Consider the following 23,746-nt stretch of genomic DNA (forward strand, 5'->3'; position numbering starts at 1 on the left):
GGCCAATGGAGTTAGGCTTCTTTTCATGGGCTTATTTGCCACTTCTTTGGTGGAGTGCTCAAATCTTTTGTCCATAAGATTATTTTGTTGAAAAATACTTTAACCATTGTGTTCAAATATTTTCACTAGATATAGAATTCTAAGTTACAGAGTTTTTTCCTTTTAGTACTTTAAGACTATTACTCCACTGTCTTTTCCACTTGCATTATCTCTGAAAAGGAAACTTCTGTCCTTTCTATTTTTGTCCCTCAGTGATAGGCGTGTGTTTCTTTCTGGATGCTTTTAATATCTTCTCATTATCATTGATTTTGAGAAATTTAATTGTGATTTGTTTTGATGTAGTTCTCTCCTTTCTTGTATTGAGGATTTATTTGAGTTTCTTGCATCTGTGGGTTTATAGTTTTAATCAAGGTTGAAATTTTTTCTGCCATTATCTCTTTAAATAATTTTTTTCTGTCTCTCCTCCAATTATATGCATCGTAGGCTGTGTGGTGTTGTCCACAACTTCAGTGATGTTCTTTTCATTTTTTAAATTATCTTTTCTATCCACATTGTATTTTACAGAGTTGCTATTGCTGTATCTTCAAGTTTACTAATCTTATTTCTGTAATGTCTAATATGCTGCTAATACCATCTAGTGCATTTTTATTGATTTTGGTATTTTTATATCTTCCATGTCTTTACTTTAACTTTCTAAACATAGAGAATATAGTTTTAATAACAATTTTACTGTCCTTGTTTGAATATTATAACATCAGTATCAATTTGAGGTCAATTTTGGTTACTGTTGCTAGGTGCTGTGTGTTCTTGAATTCCTGTAAATTTTCTTAGGAGAACCCCTCCACCCCTACTGGGATGCAGTTAACTTATTTGGAAACAATTTGGTTCTTTTAGGTCTGGCTTTTGATTTGTTTGGTGCGACTAGAGCAGTGCCAAGTGTAGGACTAATAACCACCTCCTGAGGGAAGTATCTTGTGAGTATTTTACACAGTGTCCCTAAAATCATGAGGTTTTCTGGTCTAGGTGGTAGAAATAGGCATTATCCCTGCACTTGTGTGCACACTGGGCATTATCACCACTAATCTCCTTTGCTGGTTCTTTTCCCAGTCATAGTAGTTTCCTCACATGCATACATTGATCAATGCTTAGCTTCATCCTCTAGGGGATCCCTCTGCAGATGTTAGTCATTTCCTGTGTTACTCTCTTGTCTCTGGCACTCAGTTCCATGAACTCTAGCCTTGGCTTCTCCAGACTAATCCCTGTTACTCCATACTGGATGCAAGAGGAAATCTGTAAGGAACTTTTTATAAATGCAGATTTGTAGAATCCAGAGATTGTGATTCAGTAATTCTGGGGAGGGTATCTGTAATACATTATTTATACAAGCCTCAATGTAACTGTAAAGTTATTAGGATATTTGATAACTTGTCTTAATAATTAGTTCCATGAGCCTAGAGTTGTAAAAATATTTCATGGGATGAGTAGACTTTGATCTAGACTGTAAGAAATGGTATAGTTTGGCAAACATATATTCTGTGCTAGGTGCTCTTGGATGATCAAATATGTTTGAGGAATGAATGAATTGATTGACCTTCCTTTATTGCTTATTAAATTCCTACTTCAAGTCTGAAGTTTACATTCCCCCTTACAGTTTTTTCTATCCTCTCATGACAAAATTTGTACTTATACCTCCTTTCTTTAGTTGTGCTAGCCCATTTGTCTGCATCAAATCCACACTTACCTTCTATCATGTATTTTGTTTGTTACTTCCACTAATTTGTATATTATTTTTGAGCAATTAATTTATCTTTGAGCCCCAGAATCTAACATAATGCTCAGAATATATACCTGCTCAAAAATATTTGTTGATTTGAACTGTTACTTTTTTAATATGCACAAGTAGAGAGTAGGTAACTAATGTACAAGTCAGTTCTGATATGGATGTTTTCAGTGATGAATTGAGAGGCACAAGAGCATATTAGCTAATTATTGCTGCATAAAAATAACCCCAAAATTTTGTGTCTTTGTAACAACAAACATTTATTATCTTGCAGTTTATAGAGTTCAGGAATGTCAAGTTGCCTTAGCTGGGTCCCCTGGCTTACAGTCTCACATAAGTCATCAGGTGGGGTTACAGTCCCCTTAAACTTTCAAGCTCACTCATGTAGATATTGGAAGCTTAGGTCCTCTCTGGCTGTTATCCAGATGCATCAATGCCTTAGCAGCAATACTACTCATAGGAAAGCTCACAATAAGGCATCTGGCTTCCGCCAGAGAGAGTGCAGGAGAGATCAGGAGAGGGCATGTAAGATGAAGTCACATTTTTTTGTAATCTAGTTTTAGAAGTGACCTAACTTTTGCTATATTCTGTTCATGATAAATGAGCATTATGTTAAGCTCACACTCAAGAACTAGTTAGCCTCATGTGTAGCCAATACCACTTATACCTTATCAAAAACAATAATAAATATATACAGATATGGATTCATAAAGGGGTTGTGTACTACATCTGGGCTCTAATAACATAGACAACTTGGCTTGATGCTATAACTCATGTTCTTTGGCCCAGGCTTCTCCTAGGAGCGAAGAGGACCTAGCCTAGCAAGTAGATGTGGGACAATTCTATTCTCCAAAAATTATCAGCTCTCTTTTGTGGAACAATGTTTTCCAGTATGCATTCTCTCGATGTCTAGGGTTCCGATGGTACTTCAGAGATCATTCAGGGAGAAAAGGTCCATGCCCCCTGCTGTAAAATGCCACTCAACCCAATTCTATCATAGTACTTATGCTAAATTCTAATTTCATTAAATAAAAGTTTGACAAAAAGCTGTTTAAAATATTTGAAAACCTAAAATTCTAAAGCAATGGTTTTTGGCTATCACAGTGTGTTATAGCATAGTAAGCATGTGGGCTCTGGAACAAGCCTACCTGTGTATTTTATTTTGCTTTTGTTTTTGTATCTGAGTTCTGCCACTTGCTAGCCATGTGATGGGATTTAGAAGTCTCGGTTTTAGTCCCATCTACAGTATTTCTTTACTCTTTCTGTGTCTAAAGCCAAAATGACTTGGGTAGATGTGATTTTCATTATAGGGTTCTATTATTAGCCACCCTGTATTTATTTTCATTACCATGACCAATAGAATGGTTAATACATTTTCCACCATTATTCCTACTGTTTATTGCCCTGATAATAGGTCTCGGATTAGATGATGTGTGTTCTTCATTTTCGCAAACTGCTTCTCCAGGAAGAAAATTATCTGTAACCAATTTCTATACCTGTCAATGAATAGTGTCTTATAATCAGTTAAAACATTTTTATGAATGTGGACTTAACAGTATTATTGTGTCACTTATTTTAAATTATTGCAGACCAACATATTCAATTATATTATTAAATGCAGAGCCTATAGGTTACAATTGATTACCAACATCTGCTATTCTAAAGTGAATTACAGTAGTATCTCGCAGTTCATCAAATATTGAGTTTTCTGGGTTAATTAATGAGGATGTTCAGAAAGGGGAGCACTAAATATTTATATGTTGTACTTGTAACAGGGTTAACCCTTGAGTCTGAAACTTAACTGTTGATGTTGTCTTTTTTGTTTTAAAATTCCAGCTGCTGGAAATTAATTGATCCCTGATACAAAATTTTTTTAAAGGAGGATTCTTCTTACTTAGTTTTGTCTAAGACCCAAAATCTTTATGTGTTCCTTCTTGAGTTTTGTTGTTGACTCCAACTCACCTTCAAAGTATAATTTGGAAGTTGATTTTTCAAGTGGAGGCAAATCACTTGTTTTCAGAATGCTTTGGCAGAAGAGCTACTCTGAGGAAATGGAGGAACAGGTGATGGGCTGAAGAACAAAAGTCCTGAGAGAACTGGTTATCAGTTGCACTCTGTGATCATGACGTCCAGGCTGTATGCAGCCAGGAGAGGAATGTCAGTGAAAGGGAGCCTAACCTGTACTCTGATTTTCAAGTCTTTATAATTGCAGTATAGTGAAAACATGTTGAGCCTTTGGCAAGCTATATAAATATAATATATATAAATACATCTCATAAGAAAAAAATGTGGCTTTTGAAATGCACAGAACATGATATATTCATAACAGTGAACACTGAAAACTTGTTTTCTCAGCCAGGGATTTTAAAATAATACCCTCACATAAGGAAATACTGCAAAAAAATATATCTATAATGAAGAAAACAGTACATCAGGATGATGGTTAGCTAGAAGGCTCAGAAAATTTTGCCCTTCTTTTCTTAAAAATGTCTCTTCCCTGGGCTACCTCAACAGGCATTCTTCTGTTCTCTTTTTCCTTCTTACGTAACTTTTCTCTTTCCTTTGCTGATTCCCTTCCATCCTACTTTTAAGCCATAAATGTTCCACAGATATCTTCTCTTAACTTATGGAAATGATGATCTCTCCTGGCTTTAGTTTTTCTGTAAAATGATACCACTTGTGTCTCCAGGCTTGACCTCACAGTTTCTCAACACTCTTCCTCATCCATTGACTTTTCCACTTATGTTCTCATCATTTTCTGAGAAGTGATGCATTTATAAAACCAATGGAATTATTTTATTATATGTATATGTTAATATATCTTTAAGTTCTATTTCTACAACCTAAGAATATGGAGCTTCCCTTTAATTTTTTTGATAATATTGTCTTGGGAAATCATTTTCTGAGTAATTTTCAGACAAAATTTAATTTAACCTGAGATAATAAGAGAAAAATCACAGAAAAGAACCTCATTTTTGTGAGAGCCTGGAGAAACTATTTTGCAATAAGTTTTTATACTCAAATATAATAATTAGAACTATGTCAAGTAAAAAAAAGTCATTACAAAAATATTCATCAATGTTTTAAGTGAAAAACTCTGTACATGATAGAGTGCTCACCTAACATTTATAATGAGTGTCAAGAAGTGAGAATATATATTTAAAAATAGAAGATTCTACAGGAAATAGAGCATGAAGTCAAAAGAAGTGCATAATAAGTGTAAAAGAAATGCTAGAATCTAAAATGCCTTCTAAGTAACCTAAACCTTCAGTACAAATGCATAAGCAATTTTGGTATCTTTAATTGACATAGCTTTTCATAGTTGTTTGAAAACTTGAGAATTATATCCACATCTTGATTGAGGGATTGGCCCCAGTTGAAACAGCTAGTAGTGGATAAATACATGATGAACTACCAAAGGGAATTGGAAGAAACTAGCTATGGTAAGTATTCATCTGAGACAGAAATTGTAGGTGGTGTTCCTACTTCCAAAACTCATGAAGTAGACAGTTTTATCTTCAGACTCATCTGCCCTTGCAGCCTTCCTCTTTTAATCGCCACTGTTGACAGCTTCTCATCTCTCCCCATGCTCTATCCTCCCATATGCCGAGTCATATATGTGATTCTACCTCTTACTATCTCTAAAATCCTGTCCACTACTACTGCCTCAGTTCATTTTATATTTATCTCTCTCTCTTTTTAATTTACTGCAGGACCCTGCTAACTGATCACCTTTTCTCCAGTCATACTCCCTCCTCAGTCCATTTGCTATACTATTATTAGAAAAATCATTTTGAGATGCAGATCAGAACATACTTTATTTCTAATAAAAATTTCTTGGTGAGGCCCTATGAGGAAAAATTTTAGGAAAAATCCTAGTTTTTGAAAAATCCTATACTAAAGAGTATATAGGGATCTTCAAGATCCTTACTTAGCACACAGCTCCTACTTAGAATAAATTTCATTTCATTTCTTTTCTGAAACAATTACATAATCAGGGTCACTCTTATGATATACTGCCTGCTATTCCCACTCATATGAAACCAAAAGCAGTGGTGTTTTTTTCCTACATATACGTATAACAATAATAATATTATACACAGCAGCAGTAGTAGTATAACTCCATTTGGGTTCCCAGACCTGATTCCAATGTGTGTAAGTATGTGGCAGGGGGTCTTCTCACACATACTAAAACCAAGCAACTCTAATAAGAATTCAACTCAAGTCTGATGCTATTTGCCTGGAGACAGCACCAGATTACCCAGATTAAGGACTCCGTTCTACAAGACTGCCCTCCAACCACTACTCCATGTGCCAGTCTCAAGCCCCAGGCAGTTACCTGTGCTTCTGACCTATTAGCCTCAGACTGGATGTTCCAATGACCTCCTCCTTGGGCAATTAATTTGCTAGAACATCTCACAGAACTCAGGAAAACACTTATGTTTACCAGTTAATACCATAAAGGATGAAAATTAACAGCCAGATGAAGAGAAACATAGGGCAAGGTCCCAAATAAAGGAGCTTCTATTCTTATGGAGCTTGGAGCCTGGCTGCTGGCATGTGGAGCTGTTCTGGTTCCCCAAGCATAGAAAGTCTCTCCAACCAAGAAGCAGGATCCATCTTAGCAGAGAGCAGAACAGAGAACAGAAAGAGATAAGCTCTTCTCAGGGGTTTTTGTGAGGATTTCATTACATAGTCATGATTGACTAAATTATTAGTCCTTGGCTGATTCATCCTCCAGGCCCTGCCCTTGGGTGGGGTTGCAAAAATATCTCATTAACATTACAGAACACCCATTTCACCTTTAAGTCTCTGCAGTGTTTTTAGGCACTGGGGATGAAGACCATGGATATACCTGAAAAATATATATGTAGTCATATGGATGGCCACATATGTATTTCTTATAACTCATTATATCACACTGCACCTATGGCCATCTTTGAAAATCCTTGAAGAGTAACATCAACCATGAGCTATAACCTCCACAGGGCTATCCGTGATGGCAAGAAATTGCCAACTGGCCACAAATACCACACATAAGATTAAAAAAACAGGGTTACTATGGTGCTTTGGATTCCCATAAATCTGCGTATAAACTTTGTTGCTTTTCCTTACAAGCTGTATAATTCTAAGCGTCATCATTCCTGTATTTAAAATAAGGCCATTAATAACCATTTCATGAGATTGTTGTGGATATTAAATAAGATAGAAACTCTCAGCTCACAGATACTCTCAAAGCACGCATTCAAGAAATAATAGTTCTGGGAGATTCAAGATGGCAGCATGAGAGATGAGACAGAGAATGCCTACCAAAACAATATATAGTGTGAAAATATAGTTAATATAACTAGCCCTAAAACAGCAACAGGAAAGAAGGCTGCACCAGATTGCATACAGACCTCATGAACAGAGCAGACCTCACGAAACAGGGTAAGGTATCAAAGCCTTGATCTGGCGGGACCTGAGCCCTTCCCCCACCCCAGCTCACAGGCAGGAGAAAGAGAAACAGAGCAGGGAAGGGGTGGAAGCCTAGAACTGCTGAACACCCAGCCCTGGAGGTCTGCTTTGGACCACAGACCTACATTGTGTGATGCTCTGGAGGTTGTTGGGGTTGGGGAGCTAGGACAAGCAGAGTGCTTGAGAGACTGAATTCCAGCTGTTTGTACAGGATGGGGATCCACATCCGGCCACTCTGGGACAAAGGAAAGGCAGGCAGTCTGAATGCTTCCTAGCTGCCAGAGGGCTGCAGAAGGGGCGGAGTTTGCACAGAGCTTGCTTTGCAGGAGAAGGGATAGGTGGACAAGGTTGTCAGGCTGTGCTCTGCCCAGTGGGATGGGAACTTTGAGGAGCTTCAGGCACTCTATCCTCATGGTTGCATACTCAACTCTGAGCGCCCCCCCCACCCTGACACACAGTCTGCTGCACCTTCCTCCTGGCCTGCCAGCACCTGCTCACAAACCGGCAGTCACTGCACTGGCATCAGGGCAGCTGGAGGGAGGCCCCACCAACAACAGCTAGATATGCCAAGCACAGAGGCTTACACCTGTGTGCCTGACCCACTGGTTCTGATACTGGAGACAGCATTGCTGCCGGGAATCAGGAAACAGTGCTTTGCTACCCACAGGCAACAGCAACTCTTGCCTACAACCCCCAAACTCACTCAAGGGGCTGAGCAGCTTCAGAGACTAGAGCATCTGGGCACTGGAGGGCACCACATAGAATTATGAAACCTCAAAGAAACCTGGTTCAGAACAAAATCTCACAAACCCCAGAAAAAAGACCAAATGAAACTAAACTCACCAATCTTCCTGAAAGAGGGTTTAAAATAAAAATAATAAACATGCTCATGGAGGTACAGAAAAGTATTCAAGAACTCAGAGGCGAATTTAGGATGAAGATTCAATCATTAAGAAATTCCATATCTAAACTGAAACATACAATGGAGGGTTTTTAAAGCAGATTAGATGTAGTAAAAGAGGCAGTAAATAGAATAGAAATTAGAGAAGAGGAACACAAAGAAGCTAAGGCACAGAGAGAATATAGGATCTCTAAGAATGAAAAAATATTGAGCGAACTGTATGGCCAATCCAAACAGAACAATATCTGCATTGTAGGGGTACCAGAAGAAGAAGAGAGAGAAAAAGGGTAGAAAGTGTAATTGACATAATTGCTGAAAACTTTCCCAATCTTCAGAAGGAGATAGTCTCTCAGGCCATGGAGGTGCACAGATCTCCCAACACAAGGGACCCAAGAAAGACAACATCAAAACATATAATAATTAAAATAGCAAAGATCAAGAATAAAAACAGACTTTAAAAAGCAGCTAGAGAGAGAAAAAAGATCACATACAAAGGAAAACCCATCAGGCTATCATCAGATTTCTCAACAAAAATCTTACTTGTCAGAGGGGGTTGGCATGATATATTTAATGCAATGAAGCAGAAGAGTCTCTAACCAAGAATACTCTACCTGGAAAGGTTATCATTTAAATTTGATGAGGGGATTAAACAATTTTCAGATAAGCAAAAGCTGAGAGAATTTACCTTCTACCAAGCACTTCTACAGCACATTTTGGAGGCACTGCTATAGATGGAAGTATTCCAAAGGCTAAATAGATGTCACCAGGTGAAATAAAACCACAGCAATCAAAGGATAGACAAAGAGTACAGAATATGATACCTAACATATAAAGAATGGAAGAGGAAGAAAAAGGAGAAAAAAAAAGAACCTCTAAGTTGTGTTTGTAATAGCATATGAAATGAGTTAAATTAGACTGTTAGATAGTAAGGGAATTACCCTTGAACCTTTGGTAACCATGAATCTAAAGCCTAAAATGGCAATAAGTACATACCTATTGACAATCAACCTAAATATTAATGGTCTGAACACACCAATCAAAAGACACAGAGTCACTAAATGGATAAAAAAAACAAGACCCGTCTATATGCTGCTTACAAGAGACTCGCCTCAAACCCAAAGACATACACAGACTGAAAGTTAAGGGATGGAAAAGATATTTCATTCAACAAATAGGGAGAAAAAAGCAGGAGTTGCAGTACTTTTTTCGTAACAAAGAATGTCACAAGAGACAAGAAAATGACATAATGATAAAGGGGTCAATACAACAAGAGGATATAACTATTATAAATATCTAAGCACCCAACAAAGGATCACCTACATATGTGAAACAAATACTAACAGAATTAAAGGGGGAAATAGAATGCAATGTATTCATTTTAGGAAACTTCAATACATCACTCTCTCCAAAGGACAGATCAACCAGACACAAAATGAGTAAAGAGACAGAGGCACTAAACAACATATTAGAACAGATGGACCTAACAGACATCTACAGAATACTCCATCCAAAAGCAACAGGATACACATTCTTCTCAAGGGCACATGGAACATTTTCAAGAATAGATCATACAGTAGGCCTCAAAAAGAGCCTCAGTAAATTCAAAAAGATTGAAATTGTATCAACCAGCTTCTCAGAACACAAAGGTCTGAAACAAGAAATAAATTACACAAAGAAAATAAAAAAGCCCACAAACACATGGAGGATTCACACCATGCTCCTAATAATCAATGGATCAAAGACCAAATAAAAACATAGATCAAGCAATATACAGAGACAAATGACAACAATAATTCAACATCACAAAATCTGTGGGACACAGTGAAGGCCCTGCTAAGTGGGAATTATACTGCAATACAGGCCTATATCAAGAAAGAAGAACAATCCCAAACAAACAGTCTAAATTCACAATTAATGAAACTAGAAAAGGAAGAACAAATGAGGCCCAAAGTCAGCAGAATGAGGGACACAATAAAGATTAGAGCAGAAATAAATAAAATCCAGAAGAATAAAGCAATAGAAACAATCAATGAAAGCAAGAGCTGATTCTTTGAGAAAATAAACAAAATAGATAAACCCCTAGCCAGACTTAGCAAGAAAGAAAGAGAGTCTACACACATAAACAGAATCAGAAATGAGAAAGGAAAAATCACTACGGACACCACAGAAATACAAACATATTTATGAGAGAATACTATGAAAAATTATATGGTAACAAACTGGATAACCTAGAAGAAATGGACAACTTTCTAGAAAAATAAAGCCTTCCAAGGCTGACCCAGGATGAAACAGAAAATCTGAATAGACCAATTATCAGCAAGGAAATTAAATTAGTAATCTAAAAACTACCCAAGAACAAAACGCCTGGATCAGATGGTTTCACTGCTGAATTTTATCCAATATTTAGTGGAGACCTAATACTCGTCCTCCTTAAAGTTTTCCAAAAAGTCGAAGAGGAGGGAGGACTCCCAAACTCATTCTATGAGGCAAACATCACTCTAAAACCAAAACCAGGCAAAGACACCACAAAAAAAAGAAAATTACAGACCAATATCCCTGATGAACATAGATGCAAAAAAACTCAACAAACTATTAGCAAACTGAATTCAAAAATACATCAAGAGGATCATACACCATGATCAAGTGCGATTCATCCCAGGGATGCAAGGATGGTACAACATTCGAAAATCCATCAACATCATCCACCACATCAACAAAAAGAAGGACAAAAACCACATGATCATCTCCATAGATGCTGAAAAATCATTTGACAAAATTCAACATCCATTCATGATAAAAACTCTCAATAAGAGGGGTATAGAGGGCAAGTACCTCAACATAATAAAGGCCATATATGATAAACCCACAGCCAACATCATACTTAACAGTGAGAAGCTGAAAGCTTTTTGCCTAAGATTGGGAACAAGACTGGGATGCCCACTCTCCCTACTTTTATTCAACATAGTACTGGAGGTCCTAGTCATGACAATCAGACAACACAAAGAAATAAAAGGCATCCAGACTGGTAAGGAAGAAGTCACACTTACACTTTGCAGATGACATGAAATTGTATATAAAAAACCCTAAAGAATCTACTCCAAAGTACTTCATCTAATATATGAATTCAACAAAGTTGAAGGATACAAAATTAATACACAGAAATCTGTGGCATTCCTGTACACGAACGATGAACTAGCAGAAATAGAATTCAGAAAAACAATTCCATTCACAACTGCAGCAAAAAGAATAAAATACCTAGGAATAAACCTAACCAAGGAAGTTAAAGACCTACACTCTGAAAACTACATGACACTCATGAGAGAAATTAAAGAAGAAACCAATCAATGGAAACCCATCTGGTGCTCATGGATAGGAAGATTTAATATTGTCAAAATGGACATCCTGCCTGAAGCAATGTACAGATTCAATGCAATTCCTATCAAATTACTAACAGCATTCTTCAATGAACTAGAGAAAATAGTTCTAAAATTCATATGAAACCACAAAAGACCCCGAATAACCAAAGCAATCCTGAGAAGGAAAAATAAAATGGGGGAATTACACTCCCTGACTTCAACCTCTACTACAAAACCATAGTAATCAAGACAATTTGGTACTGGCACAAGAACAGACCCATAGACCAGGGAAACAGACTAGAGAGTCCAGATACAAATCCAAGCATATATGGTGAATTGATATATGATGAAGTAGCCATGGACATACGATGGGGAAATAACAGCCTCTTCAACAGCTGGTGTTGGCAAAACTGGACAGCTACATGTAAGAGAATGAAACTGAATTATTGCCTAACCCCATACACAAAAGTAAACTCAAAATGAATCAAAGACCTGAATGTAAGTCATGAAACCATAAAACTATTAGAAAAAAACATAGGCAAAAATCTCTTGGACACAAACATGAGCAACTTCTTCATGAGCATATCTCCCTCTCCTTGGGCAAGGGAAACAAAAGCAAAAATGAGCAAGTGGAACTATATCAAACTAAAAAGCTTCTATACAGCAAGGACATCATCAGTAGAGCAAATAGACATCCTACAGTATGGGAGAATATATTCATAAATGACATATCCAATAAGGGGTTGACATCCAAATTATATAAAGAGCTCACACACCTCAACAAACAAAAAGCAAATAATCCAATTAAAAAATGAGCAGAGTAGCTGAATGGACACTTCTCCAAAGAAAAAAGTCACATGGCCAACAGGCACATGAAAAGATGCTCCACATCGCTAATCATCAGAGAAATGCACATTAAAACCACAATGAGATATCACCTCAAACCAGTAAGGATCGCCAACATCCAAAAGACAAATAACAACAAATGTTGTCAAGGATGTGGAGAAAGGGGAACCCTCCTACACTGCTGGTGGGAATGTAAACTAGTTCAACCATTGTGGAAAGCAGTATGGAGGTTCCTCAGAAAACTCAAAATTATAAATACCATTTGACCAGGAATTCCCCTCCTAGGAATTTACCCTAAGAATGCAGGAGCCCAGTTTGAAAAAGACATATGCACCCCTATGTTTATCACAGCACTATTTACAGTAACCAAGAAATGGAAACAACCTAAGTGTCCATCAGTAGATGAATGGATAAAGAAGAGGTGGTACATATATACAATGGAATACTATTCAGCCATAAAAAGAAAATAAATCCTACCATTTGCAACAGCATGAATGGAGCTAGCAGGTATTATGCTCAGTGAAATAAGCCAGGTGGAGAAAGGCAAGTCTCAAATGATTTCACTCATCTGTGAAGTATAAGAACCAAGCAAAAACTGAAGGAACAAAACAGCAGCAGACTCACAGAACCCAAGAATGAACTAACAGTTACTGAAGGAAAAGGGATTGGGGAGGATGGGTGGGAAGAGAGGGATAAGGGGGAAAAGGGGGCATCACGATTAGCACATATAATATAGTAGAGGGGGGACACGGGGAAGGCAGTGTAACACAGAGAAGACAAGTAATGGTTCTATAGCATCTTATTACACTGATGGACAGTAACTGTAATGGGATATGTGGTGGAGGACTTGGTAATAGGGGGAGTCTAGTAACCATAATGTTGTTTATGTAATTGTACATTATTTATAGCAAAATAAATAAATAAATAAATAAATAAATAAATAAATAAATAAAAATAAAAAATAAAATGTAATAATTGTTCCCTTTACCTTCTAATTCTTCATTCAAATTAAGAAGAATCAAAGGGCAAGTGATAAAGATGAGATCAATGCAGGGAATTGCAAAACCATAGGGTAAAAGAGGTTTAAAAATAGAGTTGGACATACATACAAGGACTCTCAGGTGCCAAACAAGCTAGGCCCTGTTTTGGAGCAAGTCTAGGAAAAACACATGCTACTGGAGAGAAAAGTGTGTGTGAGTGTGTGTGTGTGTGTGTGTGTGTGTGTGTGTGTGGTAGTCATAGCAGTAGTAGTGACCGCAGCAACCAACAGTTGTAAGTGGCAATAAATGTAATCAACCAGGAAATGTGTAGAGAAGATACCTAACAACTAAACTACCACTTAATGAACACTTACCTTTATGTTTCAAGCATTGTGTCACATTTTTTGCTTGTATTAATTTAATCAATACAAGAGAATTAAAGCAAAAGAGGTTGAAAGGAAACACAAGTGCCAGTGAGGAAAAAGAACTTAAGAAATGAAAAGAGAAAGTCAACTCCATAGAGGAATAATATGAAATTAGCAAGATAGGGAACAAATTCAAACTCATGATGTCAATCTAAAGGAGGATGGGGTCTTCAGGAGCTGGCAACTGAGAACAAATACTGTAGAAATATTAACATAAGGAAAACACCAAAAAGTATCCATTGGAATGGGCAATTAGGAGGCCTTTGATGTAGTTTTTTTCAGAGGAATTTCCCTGAAGTGGTGAAGTCTAAAACCAGATTGTAGTAGGCTGAGGAGTGAGTAGGAAGTAAGGAAATTTGGACAAAAGGTACAGACTTCTCTTAAAAGATGATTGTCAGTAAAGTGTAGGAGAGAGGACAATAGTTCAAGGAGTCACAATTGAGAACTAGTTTTTAAAAGTTAGAACTGGAAATAATTTGAAAATATCAAATCTAAGTCAACTTGAATATTAATGCCCTTGGGATCATTTTGAATTCATGGAGCATAAGTTTTAGAAAACATTTTCCTCTAAAACTTTGCAAGTACAGTTTTCCCATTACATGGAAATGAGGATTATCCTAGTATAACCTCATGGTTCTACCTCTTTAAGTCTCAATAATTAGAAAAGTTATATAAAGACAAACAGAAGAGAAAATTGTGGCTTAAAACAAACTATAAAACCTAAGGAAAATATTGGTGTAAGCATAAACTTGAGGAAGACTCCAAAGAAGACATAGAAAATGATGTATCACTTAGAGCAAAGAAAAAATTTAATTTCAAAGTGTAGATATTTATTGAAGATCTACTAAGTATAAGACACTCTATTTAATTTTGGCAATTTCAACTGAGATTGATTGCCATTTTATCCCATCTAGAATTCACCTTATTCTTTCTTCTCCATGGGACATTTAGGTCTTCTTGATATGGTAATTTTTTTTCTTCTTCATCTCTATCAACAACTTTCATACATGAAGTATAGTGGGGTAATTAAATGTGATCAAGTCAAATAAGTAAAGTCATATTGTAGGTGAAACATTCAGGAAGCAAGGACAGTTGGGGCCTTTCTCTTACATGCATTATTTTTAGCATCTCTGGAATTTAAATGATTAGGTCTGGCTATTTTATTTAGAAGGATTAAATTCCAGTGCCTCAGGTAAAAAGTTCTTTTATGTGAAACCAAGACTTCTTACACTTCATTGATATAAATTTAGAACATTAAAAAAAAAGGCTTAATTTTCACATCATAGTAGTTTACCCACAGTGATAATAAATGGAAAGATTAGGTTTTAAGGATGAGTAGTATAAACAGTCAGAGAAAGAAATGATCATCTATGATTAATAAAGTATTCTTAGTAACGTCTGATAGAGAACGTGGGAACTGAACTTGGCCTTGAGACTGGGTATGTGGCAGGCAGAGAAAGAGAAGGGAGGCTTTCTAGGAGGAAAGAGCAGAATGTGCAAATAGACATTTAAATTACAACGTGGAAATTGAAGGGACTCCACTTGAGTTTTTTTGGAAGTCAACTGGTAAATAAAAATATCTGTAAAGGGTAATGTATATAATAAATTCCTACTCTCAAAATAAAGGCTCCTGATCCATTTTCTCTGCTTAACAAACCACTTAATGAGAGGCACTTTGTGGTGTTTATCCTTCCATCAACAAAAGGTGCCGAGTTACTAGCCTATATTTGATTCTTGGTCCTTTAATAATAATAATAATACTGATATATGTCAGTTATGTAAACCTAAGTATGATACAGCTCATTTCCTTAAAGAGTTTAAAGATTATTAAAATACCCTTTCTGTGATGACTTGTTTCTAGTTTATAATTACACTAGTAGTTTTGTTAGTGTTTTTGAGGGAAAAAAAATCAAAGCTAAATATTTTCTCAAAAAATTTTAAAGTAATAGAATTTTATGTCCTGCAAAACTCTCACTGAGATAATGTGTATAAAACTCTAATCACAGTTCTTGGCAAGAAACAGGCACTTGGGGTTTGCTAAACGTTAATTTGACATAAATTATCAATAAATGTTTGTTGAGTTGAATTATTTAAAATTTCTATCATATAAATTGTTAATGTTTAAATTCCCTTATGTCAGATGGTAGATATGTATTCCAATTATTGTTTTTACTAGAAATACAGTCCAATTCAACAATTATTTGTAGGCTTGTCATATATTTAGCATAGTGGTAAATAAAATAGACTCAGTCTGAATTCATGGGGCTTCCTGTAGTAGAAAGAATGTGCCATTGATTTACCAGCTTTTCAGGTTCTGGAGTAGGGGAAGCATAGATAAAATGACTTGCTAGATATATGTTCCAGCCTAAATGTTAATAGGAGTACATTTGTCTTAGCCACATGACAGGCATATTTATATATCACAACATGTTATATTTCCATAAGATTACTAGGAGATACTCTTCCCATCATGACTCAAAAAAATCACAAAAAATCAATAAATGCATTCTACCCATACAAATAATGTGTGAAATTATTCAGGTAATTCCTATGTACATTTCTCTCAATGGTTAAATTGTTCCTTGGATTTTAAAACAAGCTAAATAAAGCCTACAGTTCAATAATCACTCTGTGTGGTTTCATTAAAACTTACGTTTTGACAGTTTCTCAGAAGGCCAACACTTCATAATTAACGAATGTTCAACCAAAAGACTGACCTTCTCAATGACTTGATAAGTGCGAACTTTGGAGGAAAAAAAATATGCTTTGGACTATTTAGTGAAGCCTAAGAGCTGTTATCCTTTAGAATGAAAGTAAGTTCTGGAACCATGCCTAAGAAATTGGTTCTATATGTTAACATTTGAGAGTCTTTTTATAATAAAAATTCATGCTGTCTATTTTATTTTATGCTATATTTAAAACAAGAGAAATCGTAAAAAGCTTCATTTACCTTCATCATTTGTGACCTCCTTTAAAGGTTCCTGAGACTGAACTTCTAGGCATATAAAATCTAAGATACCAAGCACTTGATATAAATGGCTCTGGCACTCATTTCAAAGCTGAATCTGGAGCTTCCAATGACAGAAAGCTTCCTCTTATCTCAGACTGAGTCAATTAGTTCATTTACTTAAAGGTTAATGTTAATGAGATCAAAGTCACAGGAGGGGCCTGATGGAAAGAAATTTTGTAGTCAGACAGTCCTAGATTTGAACTCCACTTCTGCCCCTTACTGCCCCAAAACTGTATCACCTCAAATAAATTACCTAGCCTCCCAAAGGCTCAGTGTCTTCACCTTTAAAAATGGGAGAGCAGCACTTATCTTTCTGTGTTTTGGGGTAAAACAAGGGACACTCGAGTTACCATTTATGCACTTACTTTAGGGTCTGACACAGAAATGCCCTTAGTAAATGTTATTTTTTTATTAGAAAAACAACTCACTGTACACATAGTGTATTCTGTTGATTAGTAAACAATATCCAAATATCAGCAAAGCATTATTTTGGGAATGTATAGAAACCTATACACCTGCTTATGTTTGGATCTACCAGAAACTGCCCATGCTCCAACAAGAATTCCTTATCTCTTTGTATGACAATTCCAATCAGTTCTAATGTTATTTCAGTTATTGAATAAGTTGTAAGACTGTGAAATAACACAAATTTAGCTCATGTATGCTCAGTAAATTGTATTGATGAACAAATGGATGGCTGAATAAATAAACTATTTAAAACTACAGAGCACTCAAAAACAAATCTTGAAACAAGAGTAAAGATTCACTTCCCTGCTAGTGCTGACTTGCTCCATAACTTTGAGAAATTTCCTAATTCTCCTAATTCTCAATTTATTCCATTTTAAAACATAAAGGTTTGATATGTACTCCATGGTCCCTCTCCAGTTCTGAAGGGCTATGGTTCAAACTGGCAAGGAAACATGACTTAAGAGGCAATTAATTTTTAGGAACAGAAGATGTGTTGTCCCTTGAGCTCTTAGGTCCCATCATTCTGTTTTCTCTTGTCCCTTGAGCTCTTAGGTCCCATCATTCTGTTTTCTCAGTCTAAAAGACTTTTTTTTAATGTTTTTTTTTAAAGTATCATTGATACACACTCTTATGAAGGTTTCACAAGAAAAACAATGTGGTTGCTATGATTCACCCATATAATCAAGTCCCTACTCCATACCCCATTGTAGTCACTGTCCATCAGTGTGGTAAGATGCCACAGAATCACTACTTGTCTTCTCTGTGCTACACTGTCTTCCCCATGACACCTCCCCTACTAAGTCTAAAAGACTTGAAAATTTTCCCAAATATATATTATTTGATTAAATGAAGAGTATACAGTGCATAGGAAAACCCACAGTGAAATGAACACATCTGAACAAAAGATTCCAATCAATCTTCCAGTGAAGAAAGACTTAAGGATGGGTCATTGGGAGGAGAAGAAATCTGAAGGGTCAGTAGTTTTGTTGGCAATCAATGGCTTTCCATAAAGGCAGTTGGCCAATAAGCTCCTGGTCATTTTTTTCACTTGCTCATTCATTCATTCAACAAATCCTTACTGAATGATTACCATTTACATAGCAACATGGTAGGGTAGGATTGTAAAAATGAATCTGATAAACAAGTTCTCTAGTAGGGAAGATAAGGCATGTATATAAACTTTCAAATGTTCTAAACATCATGAAAGAAAGTTATATATGATTCAAGGGGAAAGAAGATAACTTTGGCAAGCCATTTGGTAACAAAGGGAGGGAAATCAAAGAAATCTTGGAGGAGCTGGCATTTAGCTTGGGTTAAAATATCTGTAGATTGGGCAGAAGAGGACATCTGACTAAGGAAATAATGTGAACAAATGTTCACAGGAGCAGAAAATGGAATGCATTTTGACTATGCAATTGTGTTTATGAGAGTAATGGGAAATGCATGACACAGTATGCCATCAGATGGAGAGGACTTCTGAAAACCAGAGTAAGGGATTTGGTGTTTATTTTCTAGGCAAAAGCAACTCATTGGAGGATTCAGAGAAGAGATATGGAAGAAACTGTTTCTTCTTCAGGTGACTCCTGAAGAAGCATTGAACATAGTGGCTGAAATGAATTTTGATAAGCAGCTGGTCCAGAAGAAGCTCCTAACCAGGTTCTTTCTCTTTTCCAGGCTGCTGATGTACTCCTGCAACGTGGAGCGAATGTCAACGTTCAAGATGCGGTTTTCTTCACTCCACTGCACATTGCAGCATACTATGGGCACGAACAGGCAAGTCTGACAGTAGGATTTCCACAGGCTAGGGGGCCACTTAAGAGCTCCAGGCTTGTGTTGAACTGTCCTGGATTCAAAGAAAGAATGTTTAAGATATCCTCTGAATTATTTTTGCCACATGCTCATGAGCTCCATCCTTGAGGAGCTTGTAGATTGATAGAAACATAGTAGTTGCTGGGTTTTTCATTTTTACAAACTATTTTAGTACACAAGGGAGGCAGTAGAGTACCTTGGTGTATGGCCATAGGAATCATCCAGCCTGAATTTGAAAAACTCCTAGCTTTGTGACCATATGTAGTTTATATAATCTCCCTGATCTACAGTTTCTTCATCTATAAAATGGAGAAAATATGAATAGTACCTACATTATAGGGTTGCTGTTATGATGCCACATTAATGTAAAGTGTTTGGTAAATGCTCAGGAAACATCACTGTGATGCTAATGACAATAACAACAAACTAAATCATAAAGACCTTCTCAGTTCCCCACCAAAAAAGATGTCTTTCAGAAAATGGGTTTCTTCTTTTCTACTTTTCTTGAATGTGACAGACTGAAAAATGTCTCCCAAAATATGTTCGTATTCTAATTTCTGGAACCTGTGAATGTTACCTTAAAAGAGACTTTGCAGATGTGATCAAGTTAAAGATCTTGAGATGGGGAGATTATCCTGTATTATCTAGATGGGCCTGATATAATCATGAGTCTTTATAATAGGCAGCAAGAAATCAGAGTAACTAATAGGAGATGTGACAATAAGAGCAAGAGGTGGAAGTGATACAAGAGAGAGTCACAAGGGAGAGTGGCCAAGATGGTGGCATGAGTAGGGCAGCAGAAATCTCCTCCCAAAACCATATATATTTTTGAAAATACAACAAATACAACTATTCCTAAAAGAGAGACCAGAGGATACAATACAATAGCCAGGCTACATCTACATCTGCAAGAACTCAGCAACTCATGAAGGGGGTAAGAAACAAGCCGTGGCCCCGGGGGACCCTAGTGCTCCCCCTACCCCAGCCCACCAGCAGGAGGAAAGGAGCCAGAGCAGGGAGAGAGTGGGAGCCCAGGACTGCTAAATACCCAGCCCTAGTCATCCGCACCGGGAGCACAGACACACATTCTGTGGTGTGCTGGATATTAGGGGAACAGAACAGTAAAACCTGTGAGCAGATCCCCGCAGCCAGCACCCCTGGGACAAAATAAAAGAGAGTGCTTTTTGAAAGTCTTAAAGTGACAGGGGCCTCACAGCTGGATGGAATCATCCTGGCACACTTGGCCCAGCAGCTGGGAATCCTGGGGAACTCCAGGAACCCTAACCCCCTGGGCGACAGTGCAGCTCTGAAGCTCCTCACAGCTAAAAACAGCCTCCTGTCCATTTTTCCTCCCATGCGGCCCTGTCACAGCAGGGGAGCAGCCTGAGAGCGGCCATATGCACAGCAGCAGCCCAGAGCCTCCTCCACAGATGCCCGGGCCAGACTCAGAGGCATTGTCAGCACACGGAGGCCCAGCACAGACAGAGGAAGCAGGGACAGGGTGCAAAAGGTCATCATTCTCACAAGAGAGCACATCTGGCATGCCTGCTCCTCCCCGCGGGTCTCTGGGCTGCCCCGATGGCTATCCTGCCTCTGGCAGCTCAGGAAATAAAACCAGAAGCTGCTCCCCATGTGCGGGTAACCGGCACAGGCAGCAAAGGAGGGCAAGGAGCAGGAAGCGACATTGTTCTCCCAGCTAACACACGCACCAACTGTCTAAAACTACTTCTATCACCATGAAAAGGCAGAAGAATTTGATCCACTCCAGAATTACCCAGACAACCACTGAGAGGGAGCCTGGGGAGATAGATTTAACCAATCTTCCTGAAAAAAGAATTCAAAATAAAGGTCATAATCATGCTGATGAACCTGCAGAGAAATATGCAAGAGCTAAAGGATCAAGTAAGGAGGGAGAATACAGAAATAAAACAATCTCTGGAAGGACTTAAGAACAGACTGGATGAGGTGCAAGACACTGTTAATGGTACAGAAATCAGAGAACAGGAATACAGAGAAGCTGATGCAGAGAGAGATAAAAGGATCTCCAGGAATGAAAGAATATTAAGAGAAATGTGTGACTGATCCAAACAGAACAATATTCGCATTATAGGGGTACCAGAAGAAGAAGAGAGAGAAAAAGGGATAGAAAGTGTCTTTGAAGAAATAGTTGCTAAAAACTTCCCCAAACTGGGGGAGGAAATAGTCTCTCAGACCATGGAAGCCCACAGAACTCCCAACACAAGAGACCCAAGGAAGGCAACACCAAGACACATAATAATTAAAATGGCAAAGATCAAGGACAAAGACAGAGTGCTAAAGGCAGCCAGAGAGAGAAAAAATGTCACCTACAAAGGAAAACCCATCAAGCTATCATGAGACATCTCATCAGAAACCTTACAGGCCAGAAGAGAATGGCATGATATATTTAATGCAATGAAACAGAAGGGCCTAGAACCAAGAATACTGTATCCAGCATGATTATCATTTAAATATGAAGGAGGGATTAAACAATTCCCAGACAAGCAAAAGTTAAGGGAATTTGCCTCCCACAAACCACCTCTACAGGATATTTTAAAGGGATTGCTCTAGATGGAAGCACTCCTAAGGCTAAATAGATGTCACTAGAGAAAATAAAATCACAGAAAAGAAAGCAGACCAACCAAATACTAAGTAAAGGCAAAAAATAAAATCAACTACTCACAAAAGCAGTCAAAGGAAACACAAAAGAGAACAGAATAAAACACCTAATATATAAAGAATGGAGAAGGAGGAATAAGACGGGAGAGAAATAAAGAATCATCAGACTTTATTTATAATAGCTCAATAAGTCAGTTAAGTTAGACAGTTAGATAGTAAAGAAGCTACCCTTGAACCTTTGGTAACCATGAATCTAAAGCCTGGAATGGCAATAAGTACATATCTTTCAATAATCACCCTAAATGTAAATGGACTGAATGCACCAATCAAAAGACACAGAGTAATAGAATGGATAAAAAAGCAAGACCCATCTATATGCTGCTTACAAGAGACTCGCCTCAAACCCAAAGACATGCACAGACTTAAAGTCAAGGGATGGAAAAAGATATTTCATGCAAACAACAGAGAGAAAAAAGCAGGTGTTGCAATACTGGTATCAGACAAAATAGACTTCAAAACAAAGAAAGTAACAAGAGATAAAGAAGGACATTACGTAATGATAAAGGTCTCAGTCCAACAAGAGGATATAACCATTATAAATATATATGCACCCAATACAGGAGCACCAATATACGTGAAACAAATACTAACAGAATTAAATGAGGAAATAGAATGCAATCCATTCAATTTAGGAGACTTCAACACACCACTCACTCCAAAGGACAGATCCACCAGACAGAAAATAAGAACACAGAGGCACTGAACAACACACTAGAACAGATGGACCTAATAGACATCTACAGAACTCAAGACCCCAAAACAGCAAGATACACATTCTTCTCAAATGCACATGGAACATTCTCCAGAATAGACCACAAACTAGGCCACAAGAAGAGCCTCAGTAAATTGAAAAAGATTGAAATTCTACCAACCAACTTTTCAGACTACAAAGGTATAAAACTAGAAATAAATTATACAAAAAGAAAAAAAGGGCTCACAACCACATGGAGGCTTAACAACATGCTCCTAAATAATCAATGGATCAATGACTAAATTCAAATAGAGATTAAGCAATATATGGAAACAAATGACAACAGCACAAAGCCCCAACTTCTGTGGGACACAGCAAAGGCATTCTAGGAGGAAAGTATATAGCAATTCAGGCCTGTTTAAAGAAGGAAGAACAATCCCAAATGAAAACTCTAAAGTCAAAATTATTTAAATTGGAAAAAGAAGAACAAATGAGGCCCAAAATCAGCAGAAGGAGAGACATAATAAAAATCAGAGAAGAAATAAATAAAATTGAGAAGAATAAAACAATAGAAAAAATCAATGAAACCAAGAGCTGGTTCTTCGAGAAAATAAACAAAATAGATAAGCCTCTAGCCAGACTTATTAAGAGAAAAAGAGAATCTACACACATCAACAGAATCAGAAGTGAGAGAGAAAAAATCATGACAGACCCCACAGAAATATAAAGAATCATTAGAGAATGCTATAATAATCTATATGCTAACAAGCTGGAAAACCTAGAAGAAATGGACAACTTTCTAGAAAAATACAACCTTCCAAGACTGACCATGGAAGAAACAGAAAATCTAAACACACCAATTACCAGCAATGAAATTGAATCAGTAATCAAAAAACTACCCAAGAGAAAAACCCCCAGGCCAAATGGATTTACTGTGGAATTTTATCAGACATACAGAGAAGACATAATACCCATTCTCCTTAAAGTTTTCCATAAAATAGAGGAGGGAATACTTCCAAACTCATTCTTATGAAGCCAGCATCACTCTAATACCAAAACCAGGCAAAGACCCCTCCAAAAAAGAAAACTACAGACCAATATCCCTGATGAACATAGATACTCAACAGAATACTCAACAAAATATTAGCAAACTGAATTCAAAAATACATCAAGAGGATCATACACCATGATCAAGTGGGATTCATCACAGGGATGCAAGGAGGGTACAACAGTCAAAAATCCATCAACATCATCCCCCACATCAACAAAAAGGACAAAAAACACAAGTCATCTCCGTAGAAGCTGAAGCATTCGACAAAATTCAAC

General features: G+C 37.2%; 1 protein-coding gene across 2 annotated transcripts in view; it reads left to right on the forward strand.

Moving 5' to 3' along the window:
- Window positions 1-23,746, forward strand: part of TNNI3K (TNNI3 interacting kinase) — a 313,877-nt gene that overhangs the window by 85,482 nt on the left and 204,649 nt on the right. For both annotated transcript variants that reach the window (XM_073234130.1, XM_073234131.1), the window contains exon 6: window positions 18,898-18,996. In XM_073234130.1, coding sequence (XP_073090231.1) covers window positions 18,898-18,996 — 99 coding nt within the window. The remainder of the gene's footprint in view (window positions 1-18,897; window positions 18,997-23,746) is intronic.

The sequence above is a fragment of the Manis javanica genome, chromosome 4, assembly GCF_040802235.1.
Source record: "Manis javanica isolate MJ-LG chromosome 4, MJ_LKY, whole genome shotgun sequence".
In the NCBI taxonomy this organism is placed as follows: Eukaryota; Metazoa; Chordata; class Mammalia; order Pholidota; family Manidae; genus Manis; species Manis javanica.